Source organism: Berghia stephanieae, chromosome 7, assembly GCF_034508935.2.
Source record: "Berghia stephanieae isolate SIO BIC M18660-M18661 chromosome 7, UCSD_Bste_1.3, whole genome shotgun sequence".
In the NCBI taxonomy this organism is placed as follows: Eukaryota; Metazoa; Mollusca; class Gastropoda; order Nudibranchia; family Aeolidiidae; genus Berghia; species Berghia stephanieae.
Genome location: NC_088366.1, coordinates 19922783 through 19942588, shown reverse-complemented (window position 1 = coordinate 19942588; position 19806 = coordinate 19922783). Strand labels below are relative to the sequence as shown.

At 32.3% G+C, this 19806-nt stretch overlaps 1 protein-coding gene across 1 annotated transcript in view; it reads left to right on the top strand.

Annotated features, from left to right (window-relative positions):
* LOC144976851 (kinesin-like protein KIF15) overlaps positions 1 to 19806 on the top strand; it is a 40434-nt gene that overhangs the window by 8504 nt on the left and 12124 nt on the right. Inside the window, exons 8-29 of the mRNA XM_078921362.1 lie at positions 220 to 321; positions 1627 to 1734; positions 2477 to 2602; positions 3275 to 3333; positions 3974 to 4037; positions 5412 to 5547; positions 6667 to 6752; positions 8402 to 8563; positions 8883 to 9084; positions 9211 to 9332; positions 10508 to 10687; positions 10968 to 11165; positions 12208 to 12294; positions 13189 to 13294; positions 14719 to 14849; positions 15228 to 15305; positions 15855 to 15971; positions 16435 to 16587; positions 17583 to 17810; positions 18090 to 18188; positions 18869 to 18916; positions 19797 to 19806. The exon at positions 19797 to 19806 is cut by the window's right edge and continues 121 nt beyond it. Coding sequence (XP_078777488.1) covers positions 220 to 321; positions 1627 to 1734; positions 2477 to 2602; positions 3275 to 3333; positions 3974 to 4037; positions 5412 to 5547; positions 6667 to 6752; positions 8402 to 8563; positions 8883 to 9084; positions 9211 to 9332; positions 10508 to 10687; positions 10968 to 11165; positions 12208 to 12294; positions 13189 to 13294; positions 14719 to 14849; positions 15228 to 15305; positions 15855 to 15971; positions 16435 to 16587; positions 17583 to 17810; positions 18090 to 18188; positions 18869 to 18916; positions 19797 to 19806 — 2602 coding nt within the window. The remainder of the gene's footprint in view (positions 1 to 219; positions 322 to 1626; positions 1735 to 2476; positions 2603 to 3274; positions 3334 to 3973; positions 4038 to 5411; positions 5548 to 6666; positions 6753 to 8401; positions 8564 to 8882; positions 9085 to 9210; positions 9333 to 10507; positions 10688 to 10967; positions 11166 to 12207; positions 12295 to 13188; positions 13295 to 14718; positions 14850 to 15227; positions 15306 to 15854; positions 15972 to 16434; positions 16588 to 17582; positions 17811 to 18089; positions 18189 to 18868; positions 18917 to 19796) is intronic.

Here is a 19806-nt window from a genome sequence, read left to right as displayed (position 1 = left end):
AACAACAATATCATTATCATCATCATCGTCTCTTCATTTAATCTCAGATTTGTCAAAAGTTTGCTTTTTAAAAGTTTGCAAGTTTGCAGTCTTGATAATTGTTTTCCTTGCAAAAAAAAATCCATCTGCTAGTCTGGTATAAAAGCTTTTGTTTATACTGAATGAAAGTTTTGCTTCCAGTTCTCTTTTGTTATGTTACTGACTTCTTTTCTGTTCCAGGTGTTGATAATGGGTTGGTTGAACAGGCGCGTTGCTGCCACTTCCATGAACAGAGAGAGCTCCAGATCACATGCTGTATTCACCGTCACCATTGAATCAAAGGTAGAAAATGTATTTCTTCCTGTCCAGGGATACAAGTCAACTGAAAAGGGTCACCTTGTGGCATCAATGATGAGTCAATTATTGAAATACTACATATTGAACCTGTTTCAGAGAATTTAGACATCCTATCCCATTTTCTTCCTTTTTACTGGCGCTGATATGACCTAAATGTGTTGCAAGCGCTGTAAAACCCTTAAAAATAAAAAACAAACAACGGCCTTAGACACGCCAACAGCACATTGTTTTATTGTTATGATGACAGACCTGTCACTCATACAGATTTGATTGGTAATAACGGATACAATACTCACTAGATTCATTCGCAGTACAACACACTGAAGCTTGGTGCCTGAATGTATTGGTTGACCCCCATTCTAATTTTTTTTTTCTTTCTAGTTTTGGAATTTAAAAAAATATTTTCGTGGAAAGTTGACGGAATTATTGTCATTTTTGGGAGAAAATGGACATTGACCTGAATTAATCATTTCTAAAGCATTTTAAAGTGCTAATTTATAGCTCAAGGCTAGAAATAGAAGTCATCTTTTTTTTGGGTTCATTTCCTTTTTTTTTTTTTTTTTTTGACATTCGAATATTTTTATTTTCAATAGATATATACAGATTTTAAATAATTCCTTTGGCAGGTCTGTGGATTGATTTTTTGTTTTGATGCCCAATAATTACTCACTTGACATTTAAATACCTATTGTCATGCTTTTAACAGATAAACGATTTTCTAAATTATTGTCTTGTTAGGAACAAATATTTGAATTTTTCATTTTGTTCATCTCTTTCTCTTTGGTCTGTTAATAGCTCTCTTAAAATACAGCAATTTTACATTGCATACTCATTTGTTTAATGTTTGTTTTGTGTTTACTTTTTGTAAGGTATATGTTGTAGATGTTAAGGATCTTTGGCTATCATTATATATACTGTATAATCCTTATTAACTACAAACTGTGCTAGGAATAAGCTGCAGTCGCATAGTTTATTAATATATATATACATTGTAATTACTGAGTGTGTCAGGGGGTTCACATTAAGCAGCTTGGTGTTACATCTACTGTTTAGCTGCCCTGTTTTGCACTAATTCATTCCCTACCAAAACTGATGGTCTTTACGTCTGTACCATTTTTGTTGTTGTTGTTTTTCTATCCGAAACGGTGAAAGGGGTAGTTACAATAGGTAGGCAACCAACCCAAGTTAATAAGAATTATACTGTAGATATGAATTATGGTGCTAAGTAAGTTCCTTAATATCTATAATTGTCATAATTGAAAAAAAAAAGTTTTGATTAACAAATTTCAGGAGGAAGTGGATGGTGTACAAAATATTCGAACATCTCAATTGAATTTAGTGGACCTTGCTGGTTCTGAGAGACAGAAAGACACCAATACTGTGGGCACAAGACTGAAGGTAAAACATGATGGTAATGGTAAACATATTAAACAAAAAGTGATAGAGCAGCTTAAATGAATAAGCCAACAAAATTTAAAAAATCATAAGAATCAGTTCAGCATCAAAAACCCTTTTAGAGCAAAATTAACAAAAAGGAAGAAGACGATAAAACAAAACGCAAAGTCTTGAGAGATGAATTGGAAGAGTCAAAAAAAAATTTTTTTTTCAAAGTGTCCTTTGATAATCTAGGATATTCAAGGTCACATGAAATTAGGATTGTCTCACAAAGGAATTGCACTAAAAATGAAAGTGAATTTAGATTTATTTGATGATGATATCCGTGATTTTAAAATTTACGTATTAAGGATGAAATACATTTTTAAAAAAACGAGACTAAGTCCTCACCATTTATACTTTTAGAATATAATAAGTTGATTTTATAGTTTAATCTTTCTTTTATTGGTAGCCTATGCAGTTTGTAAAATATTGAGTCTGAATTGGTGGAGTCCACATTTTCCTTAAAATTGATTCATCTTCATTATTCTGAATGGCTTTAACCCAAGAGAATTTATCTTGATTTGTGCTCCTCCTCCTCCCCTCCTCCTCCTCTTTCTTCTTCTTATTCTTATTCTTCTTCTTCTTCCTCTTCTATTATTGTTGTTATTGTTATTATTATTATCATTATTATTATTAATATGGTTGTTATTGTTGTTAATCGTGATTATTGCTATTGATGTTGCTATCCATATTATTATCACAGGAAGCTGGGAGCATCAACAAGTCGTTATCCGTCCTGGGTAATGTCATCATGTCACTGGTCGACTTGTCCCATGGGAAAAAGAGACATATTCCATACAGAGATTCCAAACTAACGTTTTTACTCAGGGTAGGACACGTTACAGACTTGTCTTGTATGATTCAAATTTGTGATTGCTGTTTTGATCTGGTATTTTTGTAGAGGTTGGATCAGACCAGTAATAATAGAATACAATGTTGAAGTTAAACTTGATTTTATGTGTCTGGTCCATTCCAACATTTTATCAGATCGGGGCGATAGCAGATAGACTGTCTCACTCCTACTTCATCAGCTCATGCTTTAACGGGGATGGGAAGGCCGAGTGGATAAGGCACCTGGAGGACCCATGTCTGAACTATGCTCTTGTCATTTTGTTTTTTTCCTTGAGCAAGAAACTTAACCCCTCTGAGGCGTTGCAATGCATTTGATGTTCAATTTATCTGTCTTTCTCGAGATAAGCATAAAATTATTTTCTATGAAGATAGCTCTACCTGAAAGATGAATGATGAGAATTTATATTTATTTAATTTTATTTAATTCTTTAAAAATTGGTACTGAATTTCTTCCATAATCATTTCTCCAATTCTTATAACTGCAGACAGAATTATTTTCGCTGAGAGAGCAGTGATAATTATTTGACTTGGAATTTCAATAGAGAAAAAAACAAGTCATATTGCAATCACTGCTCTCTTAAATAGGATACGCCATGACATTATAAAACTCCCAAATGTAAAGATTAAGCTTTTTTTTTTCTCCTTTCAGGATTCTTTGGGAGGCAACACTAAAACACACATGATTGCGTGTGTACATCCAGATTCTAAGTAAGTTTCTTTCCGTTCATAAATTACTTTTTTTCTCGCCTGTGTTATAAAAACGGAAATCCCTTTCAACTTTGGATATTAGACAAGTAATATATTATAATAAAAATAAAACTGACTCAACCGAAAAGTAGACAGTCGTTTATCTATTTTTATTTAAACTGTTTTTGGTTTAACTAAATGACTAAAATTTAAAATGCAACCAAGGCATATTGCTGATTCATGAACTTTGCACTGTAGGTATTGAGTTATTGCCATTTATGTGATCAAGTGAAAAGAAAGAAAAAAGGTTACACTTTTCTCTAGAATTGTGCCACATTTTTATTGTCAAAACAATCTAGTTACATAATTTTGGATAATGCAATGGTTTAGTGTGGGATTAATGTACGATATCCAAGATATTAGAGAGCCTTTAAAAAAATATTGAAAATTAATTTGTCATTTTTCCCCCTAGTTTAGCGGTATCTTGGAGAACAGAATTTTTTAGAATTAGAAGTTATTTAGAAGAAACAAATAGTAAAAGAACCATTTTGAAAGATTTTTGATTTTTTTTTTTTTTTTTTTTTAAATTTGTTTTTGTTTTGTATATCCATTTCTTGTGATAAAACTAGTTTTCATGACATTATATTCTTCTGTCTTTCAGATGCTTTGGTGAAACTTTATCAACTCTGAATTTTGCACGAAGTGCAAAGTTGATTAAAAACAAAGTGAGTTTTTGGGGTCTTTTTTATTTTTTTTTTGGAAGACTTTGGATTATTATTATTCTGTTGTTATTTATTGTTCCACATGATTTCATTATAATGAAAAGACTGCCGATGGGATGACTTAAAATTTTTTGTGATGTTACACAATAAGAATTGTTTATTCAAATATTGATTTGATTAGACACATATTCCTGTTCAGTGTTAGAGAATTTGATTTTTTGAAAAAAGACCTTAGAAAAAGAAAAAAAAAATAGTCCTTTTACCCACCTAATTACCCACCTATCCCAATTTCTATTGATTGGAATAGACAGTAATGCTAACTACCCCTTTGATAGAATGCTAGTCTTCATCAGATCTTTATTAAACCCAGCTACTCTATTAGTACTTGGTAAACAGAAGTACCTGAAAAAAAAATTCTGACCGTATGGATTTGAACCAGTTTTGTCTATGTACATGTCAAGTTCTATCAGAGTTGCTCATTCCTGTATTTCCTGGAATGTTTATATAATTTTTAATCTGGATTTTACAATCCCATTATTCTCCTTGATTTTTTCCCTGTAAAGATTTAGTCTTGATTACATAAGTAATATTAATTATCTTTGTATCTTTGGATGATAATTGCATATTTCCTTACCTGCCCTGCCTATTATTACGGAAGTGTAAGGACAATTACAGACTTACGGAAATAGAAGAAATATTACTGATACAAATGGTTGCAACGTTAAATTAAAAAATGATAATTTTTTTTCATTATTTACCACATGCTACAATAAAAAATCTCAATGCTAGGGAAAGACAATGGTGTGATAGCTTTTTGTAAGGAAAAGAACCCCAATATTATTTTATCAGACTGTCCTCTATATAACATGGTAAGTTTATTTTACATATATAAAAGGGTGTATCTATCATTATTTTTGTTTGCTTTAGTATTACTGAAATTTGACCATTAATTACTGATGAATTTTGTATTTCTTACTGAATTTGAAATTTTCAAGTTGGCAGGTATGTATTTCTAATAAATTTCTCTACAAAAACTGTAATAGAAAGGTTGATTAAAAATTTAAAAGATGGAAATGTTGAAAGTTTTTGTGTTTTTTGTTGTTTTTTTTTTTTTTTTGTTTTTTTTTGCTTTTGGCTTTGAAAAAAAAAATCCCAATTTTTTCAGCCCAAATCCTAATAATCTTATTCAGTTCTGTTCTTATGGTTTAGTAATATAGCACGGTTGTATAATAAGATGACTTTTTAAAATTGAGGTTATGAATTACTCTGATATTGGTTTTAAATACGATTCCAAAATTGATATTAGGATGAGCACATTTTCATATCACCTTCCCTTCCCTTTTATCTTTCTCTTTTGTACTCTGCTTGAACTCTTAGGCTGTGATCAATGAAGACTTCCATGGCAGCACCCAGAAACTCCAGAATGAAATCAGGAGACTGAAAGATATGGTCGAGTGTTTGCAGAAGACACCGTCATTCATAAGACAGTTGACTCCTTTCAATGATAATCAAGGTGAAAGTATGACATAGCTTTGGGATGGGGGCAGGGAGAGGGGGGGGGGGGTAACTTTTAGATAAATATAATAGTGAATTTTGAAATTGCCATCATTAACTTGTAATGCAAGATGAATTGAAATAGATAAAATCAAAATCATTAGATTTTTTTTTTGTGTGCGGGTGCTTCATCATCATTCTCAATACCTACTATAGCATCCATAGCCATTATCACTACCTGAATCACCACCTCCACCATGGCTTTGTCATCACTATCACCACAACCAGCATCATCATCAACAGCCAACACCACTACCACCACTTACATAATCATTAATTTTGACAATCTACTGAACTGTGTTTAGACTACACAGTGTCACATTTTTGGCACATATTGGTACGACTTTTGAAGTTAATGCTTAACTGCTTTTTAAATAAAAAAACATCAGATTTCTTAATAACTATTAATTTAACTTTACCAGAGTGTCTTCATCCGGTTCATTTCAAAACATTACCAGATTGATGCATCAATTTATAAAGTTAGGTATAGAAACCACTTTATTCCCCTGAAAGCCATGGATTTAAAAAAAAATAAATTTGCAAGTCTGTAAGGAAACGATCAAGATTGTATTTATCCACATCAGATATTGATAGGACTTTTGAAGGCTTGGTAGGAAATTTTATTTTTAATGGGACACTCTAAAAGAGTGAAAATATTTATGTTTTACCAGCCTATTAGTTTGTTTTCAAATTTACTACAGTAAATCATTCTAAAAGTATCTCAAAAGACAATTGAAATTTTACATTTAATGTTGATACAGATTTTTTATTTTTTATTTATCACTTTGTTTTTTTTGTTTTGTTTTTTATTTTTTTTTCAATATATTAAAAAAAAAATCTTTTTTTTTTTTTTTTAGCTAAAGAAGCCGCTAATTTATTTCTATGTTAAATTGAAAATTTGAAAATCTTAAAGCTGATAATTTTAAAAATTGGAAATGAATAAAAAATATAATTATCTAACATTCACACCTCAGTACCTTATCAAATTCATGATTTTTTTAATGAAACAATGTGCTAATCAATTCTGTATGATTATCATTTTAATTGTAAAACATTCTTTGAATTTTGAATTCCTCAGAAGCTGACATGAACAGCGATTCTGTGTGGTTGAAGAACTTTCTTGAAGCCATGCATTTCAGAGAAGTGGCAGAGAATGAGAAAAAGGTAAATTATGGATATATGGTGGTTAATTTGATGAAACCAAAAAACAATAATCCCAGTGATGACAAGTTTTTTTGTTTTTTTTTTTACATGCAACAATATTTCTTTTAGAGATATACAATTAAATTGAATTTTTAATTTGTTCATTTGCTTTCCATAACACCCCACTCCAAGATGTTTTGTCACATGCTTCTATTTTGGACTTTTAAAAAAATGGCCAAGACATTAACATGAATAGAAAAGCACAATCGAAGGCATCACAATCAGACCAGTTTTGTAGTGTAATGAAGGGGAGGAAGGTGTTTATTAACACTAGATACGAGGCTGCTGCATTATTATAATACAGTCCACTCTGGATAATTGCAACTTTCAGTTAATCACATTTCCCAAGAAACAGAATTAGTTTTATATAAAAGTCACTGGTTAATTGCAGCAAACTGAATAAGATGTCGACTTGCATCAAAGTTGCTTTTGCTTGCCAAAATCTATACGGGTTGCCATATGGTTTTTATTTCAATCAAATTGCTCTGTCTGTGATGGACTAAGAATAATGTTGACAACAACTGGTTTGAGTTTACCATATTTGTGTAAAATGTTGCAATAGTGGACAGGAAACTGAACTTCATTTAATTGCATCTTCGGCTAATCGCAACATTTTTGCTGATCCCAGGGTGTTGCAATTATCTGGAGTGGGCTGTATTAGCTAAGTCATTGATCCAAACTGTGATGCAGGACAGAAGTAATGAGGTAATGAGTACATGCAGGGTATTGAACTCGCTTTTGTTCATCATGTTTATTGGTAAAATTTGTGCACACTGCCTTACATCATTTTTCTGTATGCTCAGTGCAATCTGGGTGGGGTTTTTGACCTCCCATTGTGGGTAGGGAGGTACTTATTGTATCTTATATCCCCCTATATTTGTTTTCCAACTTGCTTTCTGTCTTTATCTTGGAATGACATTACTTGGTTTTGTCCTGACCTTGGCCAGATACCCTGGCTGAGAGGGAAACAGTCAAATGTATAGTTAGTTACAGGAGATGATATTTTTTTCCTTGTAAATCATCTCTCTGTTGTACACTGTATTATGTTTTGTTTATGTATTATTTATGATTTGTAAACATTTGAGTGTTTTCCTCTTAGTGGGAACCTGTGCTTGTGTATGGATGAGACTTTTAGGAGATCTCAAACTAAGTACATTGATGGTGTGCTCTTGGAATCTACATCTGTTTTCCTATTTAACCAATTCCACCTTGTCTTACCTTTTCTTGAGCGCTTTAATTGTAATTCTATAACTTATTACTATCCCATTTTCCTCCTTTTTACTGGTGCTGATATGACCTAAATGTTTTGCAAGTGCCATAAAACCCTTAAAAACAAACAAACAGCTCAGTGCAATTAAACGATTTAATATATAGTGCATGGAATTTTAAGATCTCATCTTTAGCTTCAGATATCTGAATTCAGCTGCTTTTTTTTTTTTGTTTTTTTTTTATCAGGTAAATGTTCTACAACTTTTATCGACCTAAATGTATTTATTTATTTATTTCCAACAATTTCAGACTATCAGGTTAAAAACCACAAACACAGTAAAAGGTGATATTTAATTCTATACACCCTTAACAGAAACAAGTATTTCTATTCCAAATACCAGGCCCTTCAGGACGTTGTTAACCATTTACACGAGTTGTGTAACAAGAAAGACTCATACATTCAGTCAGCCAAGATGATCATCAAATTTAGAGAGGAGACAATTTCAAATCTGAAAAAACAGCAACCAGGTCGAAATGAAGAGATGGAAAAAGACGATGTGCTGGTGAGTGTTGATACAAATGACACATTTTTCACATCCTCTCACCTTCATTTTTTTTTCTTAACTTTCTATTTTCTATTTTTTGTACCATTAGGCTTGAAATATATTGAAATGACTGGATTTTTTTACCAAAATTTCCTTAAAGTGATATTAAATTAAGGTGTAATAGTAATAGCAACAAAATAATAGGCTCAAAGAAAGATTCTATGATGTATAATCCTCAGTTCAGGATCTCAAAATGGTAAAAATTGAGATAATGAGTGTTGGAAAATCACTCAATCGCTTTGTCTCTCATAATTATTGTTATGAATTGTGTTGACAGAAATCTTTGCGAGGGGAAATCAAAGTTCTTCACCAGCAGTTGGAGTCCAACCCACAGATGGCCAAGCTAGCTGGGGAGAATCGTCATCTGCGCAATGAGTTGAAGCAGCTGAAGGCCCACAGCTCTGTGGAAAACCTGCTGAGTGACACAGAACACATTGCACGCCTTGAGAAGACCTTTAGAGAGCTGAAACTGCTCAAAGGTGAGATACTTAATATTCAATATTTCTCATTTCTGTTGCAGTGATTTTGCTTTAGTGTCTTGTTGTGTGTGGCCAAAATTACAAAACAAACAAGCAAACAAAATCTTCATTATTTCAAATTGACAGAGTCTAACCTTACCAGTCCACGAGTTTCCAAAGCAGGGTCACCTGGGAAGGATGGGCTTTTGGCCGCTGCATCAGAACAGCATCGATTGGAAGTCAAAGGATATCAGAAAGAGATTGAAACTGTGAGTAGAATTGAGTTGTAAATGTACCTGGTCTACCTCCAGTATTTTACGAGTTTCTTGGAATCTTTTCCCTATAATTTAGTAATGATAGTGTAAATCCAAAGCTGTCAAATCATGACAGAGGCATTTCCAAGTGTACGAGGAGATGAAAAACATTATTTGCATTCATCTGCATTAGTAAAAGATTACTGTCATACATAATAACTCTGATTACTGGCTATTTTCATGATTTTTTTCTCTCCAAAAGTCACAACAATCCACGGACAAAAAAAGTTGGCAATAAGTACATGTTATGTATACTTTTGTTGAGAAACATAACCTCTAAAGCACCCTATAAAATTCTAATGTGTAAGCAAAGTATATAATTGAAATTATTTTATATTCAGCTGCCTGAATCTGTAGACCATAAAAGGTATTGACAATTATTAGGAGAACAATATGTTTAACTAGTATGTTTTAGGCTCAAACCCTTTCTCAACCAACAATTAAATCAGTAGACTTTGGCATTCACCTCTTCATACATGACATTTAACTTTGCTTTTTTTTTTCTCCCGTCAGTCTACCCTTCAGTGATTAGTTAACTGGATATTTGGTTTTGTTTTCTGTGTTCACGGGTTTTACAGTACCTGCCACACTCATTCATTTCACCACTTACTGAGTTTCTTAGATTTGGTGGAGAATACTTTAGACCAGTGCCTCACCCAAAGGGTGACAAGCAATTGTAACCTTTTTTTTTTTAAGGGAACAGAAAGTAGGATGAACTCCCAAGTTTATAAATCTTAATACTCTGAAAGACGAATTTCTAATGACATTTTTTTAAAAAGTAGTCCTTCAGAGCCATGAGGCTTTGAAGCAGGAGTTTATCCCAGTTTCTATTGCGTGAAACTGACAATAGCAACGCTTACTACCCTTTATATAAGACACTAGTCAAGTTTATCGCAAAGTACTTTCCACCAGGTCTAACAGACTCAGCTACCCAATAACTTCTGGGTGAACAGGAAGTTCATAAACAAACAAAAAAATCTCGACTGCACCTGAAATTGATCCCAGTTCCTTTGCGTGTGAACGAGTGCTCTACCAACTGAGCTATCTAACCCCCTTATGAAATTTTGATATAATACAAAATATTTTTTGTTGTTATTTATTTTTTGTTTTTTTGTTTGATTGTTTCCCAGTTGAAACAGAGAATGAATGAAGTGACAAAGGTGTCAGAGAGTCAGAAGATGGAGATGGAAGTCGAGCTAGTCTCTTGTCGTAAGATGATTAAGGAATTGGAACGAGTTCTAGAAGCCCATCAGCTCAAGGCTCGCATTGAATGCAACGTGCTGAAGGATCTCCACTGTCAAACCCTCAAGGTATCTGAGAATAGAACATATGATTTCATATGATCTTCTGGGACAATAAATGTAAGGGGCATGGAACATATTGAAAGCATTGAAATACGACATAAAAGATATTTGATCATTTAACAATTTATCCTTCAAAAGGACGAGTACATTAAGTGGTTAAATTTCCTCTTCATTTTTCTTTAACCATTTTGTACTTTTCAATGCATGTTAAGTGGATAAAATTAAATATTTGTTAGGAATTAAATGCTGTCATTTGATTTGGAACATTTGATATTGTCCACAATAGGTAATGACCACTCCTAAGATAAACTCTAGAAAGGATTCGTCTGCTCCCAATACACCCGAGACCACCCAATGCGATAATGGCAAAGAAAAACAAAGTGGAAATATGACAGATGCATTACCAACGGACCTCATGGAAGGGGCTCATGATGCACTCATGGAGGAAATAAGGACTCTCACTCAAGAGTATGGAAAATTACAGGTCGGGAATAAATGATATTGTTTTTTAGTGGTTTAGTTTATTTTTATGTAGCTCTCTTTTCTTGTCCTGCAATAATTAATCATGCTGTGATCAATGTCTTTTGCCACAAGGGAGGCAGTCAGATATAGTGCACATATGTTGTTTTTTTTTTGTTGTTGTTTTTTAATTTTTTTTATGGGAGGGTATTTATTTTTTTTTTTTATTATTTTTTTTTTTCCTTCTTCTCTGAATGGGTGTAAGTAATGAACATTATGTGACGTTTTCCTTTTGGTGGATATCCCATGCGAACATCTGTGGTAGAATTATGACATGTTTTTTAAAATTATTTTTTTTCAAGAATTTAAATAGTGTCCAGCGGGTGGTTGGATGGGAGCATCACCCTTGAATCATATATACCTATGATGTTCGCATGGGTGTACGATCCGATAGTGATGTCGTTTCTTCTTCTCTTTACTAGCCTATCCTGCTTCTTTGGTTTGTGATTGTATTTTTGACAGGAGATATTTTTTTTCTGTAAATCTTCTGCCTGTTTGTTCTTGGTTATTTATAATTTAGCTTATGATATCTTTAGGTTATGATTTTGATTTACATTTGTACTATTTTTGTTAGATTGCTTGTTTTTTTGTTTCAGCGGTCTCTCATATAACCTCAATTGTGTTGGAAGAGACCTAAAGCAACAAACAAACAAACAAAAGTGTGTCCACACCCATATTTTGCAGGATCTGTATTAACTATTTCAAACTAATTGAAATTTCTATGTCCTGTAAAATATTCTTCTAATTGTACTTGGTACATGTGATTGATAAAGTGATCTTAGCTCTGTTATTTATTTTTGTTATTGTTGTTCTTGTTTGATTATCAAGTCAATGTTTGAGTATGATTTTTTTTTTGTCTTTGTGAAATTAGATTAATTAAAAACGCGGCACCTGCCATCATAATTATATGTCCCAAATTAATAAAACAATGCAAACAAATAAACAAAAAAGATTAACTTACTCAATCCCACAAAACATTTTGACATGTTCTTGTACTTATATTGCAGGAATCTATCGATGAAAAAGATGCTGAAATGTTGAGATTGAAGCAGCAACTTGGGAAAATGGAACTTCTAAAGCAGGAACATGAAAGTGTAAGAAATAATTTTGGATCTTATAAAATTTCGAATCCATAACCACATCTTAGTTTCTTCTTCTTTCTTTATCTTAACTTATAGGTTTATATCTTAGTGTGAGAATTCAATGAATTTATTCAACCTATCTATATCTACCCAAAGATTTTTGTTGTTTGGATTCATTCAATGTCAAGTTGATGTTGTAATCTTTAAATGACACTTTGCCTATTACAGCAGAATTTTATACAAGTTATAATTCCTCTTTTTAAAACGATTTTTGTTTTTGGATAGATAAGTTAACAATTTTTCATCACTAAGGTTGATGTCTTAAAACTCTGTAGGAACCTTGTTCCATTCCCTGATGGCTGGTTGGGGAAAAAAAAGATTTTAACATGAGTTTATTATGTATCAAACATCCTTAATTTACATTTTCCCAGATTGCCTTCTGGGTATTTGTCTTGCTGTTTACTTTCAATAAATTAACTATTTTTTTAGAAAAAGAAATTAAAACAAAATAGATTTAATATTTGTCAGCGGCTGATTTTTTCAAAGTGCTTCTGTACAAAGAATATATAGCTAGAAAATCTTGAGTGAAATGGAATCATTGCGATGTACATTGATCATTATATTCCATCCTCATTTAGAGAATCACAATTATTTTCTCTTTCTTTGAAAGTTGTCGGGGAAGACTGGTTGTTATTTCGTTCAAAGTTTTCATGAATTTTTCATTGTTCTTACAGATATGGACCATTTACAGTAATAATTGGCCTAAGTCAATTTATAATATGAAATAGGAGAAGACTGAGCTTTTTTCTTTTTACAAATTGTTGTTTCTTTTTTTAGTGCCTATCAAAATGTTAATTTTTACACCTTTGAGTTTGACGAGAATCTGTCTTTCTGTACATCATGCAGTTACTGAAAAAAGAGAGAGCGGAATACGACAGCCGTAAAAGTGACTACACTTCTGCTGTCAACACACTGAAAGAAGAGATAGACACAGTGAAGAATGATCTGAAATGTAAGAATACCTTGTCAATCAAATAACTGATATTGCCAGATAGAGGTTTTGGATTTTATGGCTAATTGATAAAGAATGCCATTTAGATATGAATGAATGTTGTATTTGTATTGCTGTTGTCCACATCTTTTTATTATTTTGGTCTAATCACTATACAGTGGAATCATACAGTCAACTCTTCATCTTAACAACGCCACTACCACGTTATCTCATTCATCCTGTTTTGTTGATAAAGGGGAAACCTGAAACGTCCATTTTATCTGTTTTTATATATTAAATTGAAGCTTACATTCAATTTCACATTGTTATTTCTTTCTTTGAGCTTTGAGCAGCAACATTTACATTAGAGTCAACACGTAAAGTCAACTTCTGTTTAAAGTCTACACATCCTGTTGTTTTCCGTTCTTTATCTAAGTGTGTTCCATTGATAATGGATAAAGTCAACCTTGCTTAAAGTCAACCAATCTTTCTGATTCTGCAGTGTTGGCTTTATCAGGATTCCACTGTAGATAGATTATTTGTTTCTCATGGTGAATGAAAACGCATATTGTGTCAGTGCATGACATAATCAATCGGAAGGTGAAAATTTTGGAATTGCATTTTTTTTGCATTTTCTGAAAGAATATCCTTACCAGAGCATGTTAATCTTTATTTGAAATAAATGGGGTGATTTTTTTCATTAAGGTACGGTCAAATGTATGGGAACGGTATCCAGTAACTTTTCGCAAATTTCATTCTTTTTCAACTTGACTAGCTGTAAAAAAATATTTAGAAATTAAGTTTTGATATTTCCCAAAGATGTACAAAAAGGGTTGATTTAATAATTTATGACAAGAACTCATTCTTGATAAATATCTCAGTTCAAACCTTTTCACCATCCGACTGATTATGTCATTCACTGTAACATATTTGACAAATTATAGGATGGCATATTATGCAGCCCTTTTAGGTATTATGAAAATATTTTTTTGGACATGGTTTTAGATATTGTTTGACACAAGGTGTATGAATTACATTTTTTCAATCAAATAGTACTGGTAAAATGTATTTATGAAAAAACAACATGATAAGATCTTTAACTGAAAGATATAACAACTAATTATTTTTTACCTTTCAGCTTTTTAGAGACTTGCAAGGGACCTCCTCAATTTCTCCTTTCGTTTACTTTCTCTTGAAACAATTAGTGAACGTGATCATTATAAATACTCACTACATACAATTTACACGTTTTCCCCCTATTTCATTGATTTCAGTTTCTTTTGTTGATGAAGAGTGTGTACTCTAAACAGTCATTGTTCATATTGTATCATTTCAAAGCCTTTTCATTTTCTTCACTTTGCTAGTATTTTTGCTAATGCAAGCTTCAGTCAACCACCTTATTGCTGTTCTTTTTTTTTTTTTTTCTTCTTCCTGTTTTATATCAGTGCTGAATGAAGAGAACACAGATCTCCACCTGGTGCTCAAGTCTGCTGACAGACAACTCAAAGAGGAAAGGGAGAAGAGTAAGATGGCACAAGAAAAATTTAAGGCAGAAAAGCTCAGTCTGGAGACGAGGGTGAGGAGATTTTCCTGAATTTAACAGAATTTTGACTTGTCAAAAACTTTTATAAACTGCCAGAAATACAAACTTTAGGCTCCAGTTGCAGAACTTTATAAGAATCTTTAATTCAATATAAACTTATTGAGAAGAAAATTTGATGCCCGATGCATATATTTCCAAGACTTTTTAAAGATTATTGAATCATGATGAGGGGAAAATGGTAATTTATAAAGTTATGTAAAATAGGTAAAGTGACTTGTTTTCTTCTCATGAAAACTACAGAATTTTTAAAATGTTGAGATTCGCAGGTCTGTGTTATTCGAGTCAGGATCTCTAATTTTAATGAATAGACAATGATTGCAACAATCATCACTCTTTTTCTATGTGTTTCAGCTATCATGTCAGAGTTTAGACCTGGAAAGAACAACAAAAGATTATGAAGATGTCCTTAAAGAACTCGGGGCCTTAAAGGTAAATGTATATTTTAAAAAATAAAATATTTAAAATACACTTTATCCCATGGCAAAATATTTAATTAGGTTCTGTTTCAAAGCCTTGCAGAGCACTGCATAATGAGCAAAGTTTCTGTTCAGGAAGAATAAAAATATGCCGATTGCGGGCCATAATCTAAGATAATTTTAAAGGTAGTGTAAAACTTTTTTTCTCTACCCCGTCATTTCTAATGCTCCTTGAAGGTTGCTCTTGCTATCAATTCTGTCCGTCTATATTTTTTTATCCTTTTCATACTGATATCTGACTTAGAGTAAAATATCCCTACATTATTGAGGTAAATGGATATAGCTTTCCGCCCTCATCACTTCAGATTTCTGATAATTTTAATTTTAAACTCACTTTTCCGCATCTAATACACCACGAACGTTCATTACTTTATAACAATACCCAATGTAAATTTCCAGAAGTGGATGAATAAATTATCTTATCTTACACCACAACATAATCTTGGATTAAGGTTATGAGCTACATTTTTAAAGAAATGTGTTATGTTTGATTCTATCACAGGAACATTTGGAGACATCTCAAGTAACAATTACATTTTACAATTCACGAGCACAAGAACTTGAAAAGCTGTTGAGTAGTGAAACCAAGTTGAGAGAGAAGATGGAAGGTGAAATGAAAGTAAGTTTATGCGTTGTGGATGTTATTCTGTTTTAAGTAATTGTGGGGAAAATTTTTTGTTTTGTTTTTTTATGTTCTATGTATTGAGGAAGAGGGGGGGGGGGATGAAAGGGGGATGGATATATATATATATATATATATATAATATATATATATATATATATATATATATATATATATATATATATATATATATATATATATATATATATATATATATATATATAAAATATTTCAAGTATGATTATGATCAACTTCTACAATATTACTTATACTTGAAATATTTTATAAATAGCTCCTTTTACCAAAAAGTTGAGCACTATTATTTCATTATATATTGAGAGAGAGAGATAGAAAGAGAGAGAGAGAGAGAGAGAGAGTGTGTGTGTGTGTGTATTTGTGTATGTATTCAATAAATTATTTCCACCTCTAACTGCACTCCCACCATTGGCGTTTTAAACAGAGAATGCAGTCCAAGGAAGACTTCAGTATCCTACAGAAATCTCACGAGGAATTAATAGAGCAATCCAAGGCAAACCTCCAGCAGAAACAGACGGAGGTGACAAACTTGACCACCATGCTAGAGCAGAAGGACATGATCATTGAAGAGAACAAGGTTGGTGTCTTCATTTCTGAACCTTACATCTTAGTCCTTGTGTCGCCTGATAGCTCAGTAGGTAGAATACTTGCAAAGGGTACTTAAAAGAGCACTTACAAGCAAAGGGATGTATCCGTCCCAGTTGCTGTCAAGGTTATTGTTTTTTGGGTTTTTTTTAGGACCCCTCTGTCAACTCATCCATGATTTAGTAACTGGGTCTGTTTTGATCATAAAAGACGTAATTGGAAATTCCCGCTCTTTAGTTTTCCCACTTAAACTGAGTAGAGAAGCAATCAAATTTTATTGTAAGATTGTGTTTTAGAATGACAAACAGCAGATATCAAGTGAACAACATTCATGGTACTTAATGATTTTAAAAAATATATCCAAAATCACTTTCTGTAATGTAACTTAAAACTCAAGAAGTCGTACCTGAAATAACGTATTCTTGTAAGTATTGGGTAACTTACATTTCTAGTGAAATACCATCAGCATATTTTGTATGTTATTAAGTTGTTCATTTTTTTATGAAGAGTTTTTTACTCTCAATCAAATCAGTCATCATCAGTTAAGAGAATTATTATGGAATTTATTCTAAGCAATAATGTTACTCATATTTTTATCATGAGTCATAATCAGTCGTTGATCTGAAATGCGAGTTATCATTTTTTCCAGTTTACTATTTATTGTGTGTTAAATTAAAAACTCCTAATGGTAATTTTAAAATATCACTTAAGACCAAATATGAGAATGAAAATCAAATCAATTAATATTTAAGCATTTGTAAAGAGTAAGCTTTTTATTTCTGAAATTTTAAAACTATAATTGTCTAATAGCAGCCACTACTTTATGACCCTTGCTCTTACTACTTCTATAACTATTGTGACACACCGTACAACAATTTTTGTGAGTTCATCACATTTATAATATATGAATAAATGCTTTTAAAAACATGATCCAAGCTGTGCCCAATATTGTTGAATGACTCCTGTTTTTGTTTTTTTTCTGTGCAGGATGTATTGTCGAACTTGATGAAAAAGATGCAAGGAATGAAATCCAGCCTTGCCCAGAGTGAGGCTGCGACGGCATCCTATAAAATGGAATCGGAGAATTATGCCAGTGAGCTGGAGGATCTGAAGAGAGAAATGGATCTGAAGACGGCAGAGGTGGAGACCCTGAAGGCTGAAGTTAACAAAATCTCTCAGCAGTTGGAGTATGACCTGCAGAAGAAAGAATTTGAGGTTGAGATTTTTCGGTTTTACAATAATTCATTCATTCATTCATTTCATTTATTTTAAGTTGATAACACTTTTAAGTCAAGCCAGCTTTCGTAGAAAGTTACAATTTATGATTTTGGACGATATAAAACTTATTAAAACTTAAAAGAATAAATAACAACTTAAAATGGGCTTGATTTTAAAAAAAATAAAAAAAATTTGTATGATCTTTATTTGACTTGAAATTAATTTACTTTTTTAAAACTTATTTTATCCCACTTTTTTTTATAACGGTTGAAACAGATTTCTATCCTTCAAGAGGATCAAGAAAGTGCCAATAACACCATTATAGGATTGGAGCAAGACTTAGCCAACAAATCATCTGAATTGGAAAGCAAAAATGTAATCTCTTCTCCTACTCTTCTTCCTCCTACTCCTCCTCCTCCTCCTCCTCCTCCTCCTCCTCCTCCTCCTCCTCCTCCTCCTCCTCCTCCTCCTCCTCCTCCTCCTTTTAGATGCAATAATCTTGGATGTGGCTAGACTTTCCAAATTATAGGGACAATGCAATAACCATTTTTACAGCTGTTGCTTGCTATAAATTCATTCATTGTGTAATAGTTAATATACATTATTTAATGCTATTCAGTAATGACGATGATGATAATAATGGTTGTTATTATTGATGTTATTAGTATTTTCATCATCATAAACATCATCATATCATCATCATCATTGTCGTCATTGTCAGCAACATCATCATCATCATCATCATTATCATCATCAGTAGCCACAGCAGCATGGAAGAATGTGTACAAGGCATAGGTCTCAAATATCTCTATAGTGCTTATATCTTTCAAGAAAAGCTAATTTGCAAGATGCTTAAACCTTAACTATTATTGTTGTACACTGACAAGACCATTTAAAAAATTTTATTTCGGATAGTAATTGTTTAAGATGACCCTGTACATTTTTTTTCTTTCCAAAGGGAAGAAATTTGTTTTGTCAATGTATAGCACTATTTCAGTATAACATTTCTTCACACCAGTTGGATAAATCTGTTTTTTTCTTGTTTTTTTTTTCAGACTAAAGTGTTGGATTTGAATAACATCATAGAGGACTTAAAGTCTAAGGTGAGGATACCACTCGATTTACTTTACTTTTATGTTAATGAAAATAATTTAAAACTACAAAAGAAGCACTTGCAATATCAGGACTCAAATTTTTTTACCATCAGGGATACGGAAAGGGAAAAGCCTTTGAGATTTAGGAATTAAGAATTGAATGAAAGTTATTTATCGTATCAAATATATGGAAAGTCAAGAGATGTTAATTTACTCTGAAGAGCTGTGGAATCAGTGGCACAATAATTATTTTTTATAATTTTTTTTAACGTCTGATTTGAAAATAGTGGCAATTATTACCTATTTGAAAATTTTTTCTCATGGCCAATAAAAAAAAAATGATAAAGGAAGAACTGAGAAAATAATAAATGAAAAAGATTGGTAAATGATTCAGAAATTGACATATTAGCACTGAAATTATGGTATTATACAGCTATGTTGTCTTGTGGTATGACACTCACCTTCTGATTGGAAGGTCCTGGGTTCGTGTCCCGCTCTGGGCAGTCCATAGTTGAGTCCTTGGAAAAGGCTATTTACTCGAATCTTTTCGCCATGCTCAGGTGTAAAATGAGTACCTGGCCGTTAACAGCGTTGTCTGTTGGAAAAGATTGTAATATCTCCTAACAGACGTCATGTCTTGTCCTACATGTTGAATGTTGCTGTTTGCTAGGGACCCCTTGTAAAGCACTTTTGAGCACATTTAGTGAATATTGCGCTATAGAAGTGCTCAAGTTTTTGGCACAATGCATAGTTCTATTTCTATTTCTTTTTTTTTCTTTTTTTTTTTTTTTTTTTGCCTGTAAGAAGTATAATATTTCTTCTTTGATTGTTGTAATGCAAAGTGTAGGGGCTAAATGGTGCAAATTATTTTTTTGTTTTGACGTTTCAGATGGCAGAGA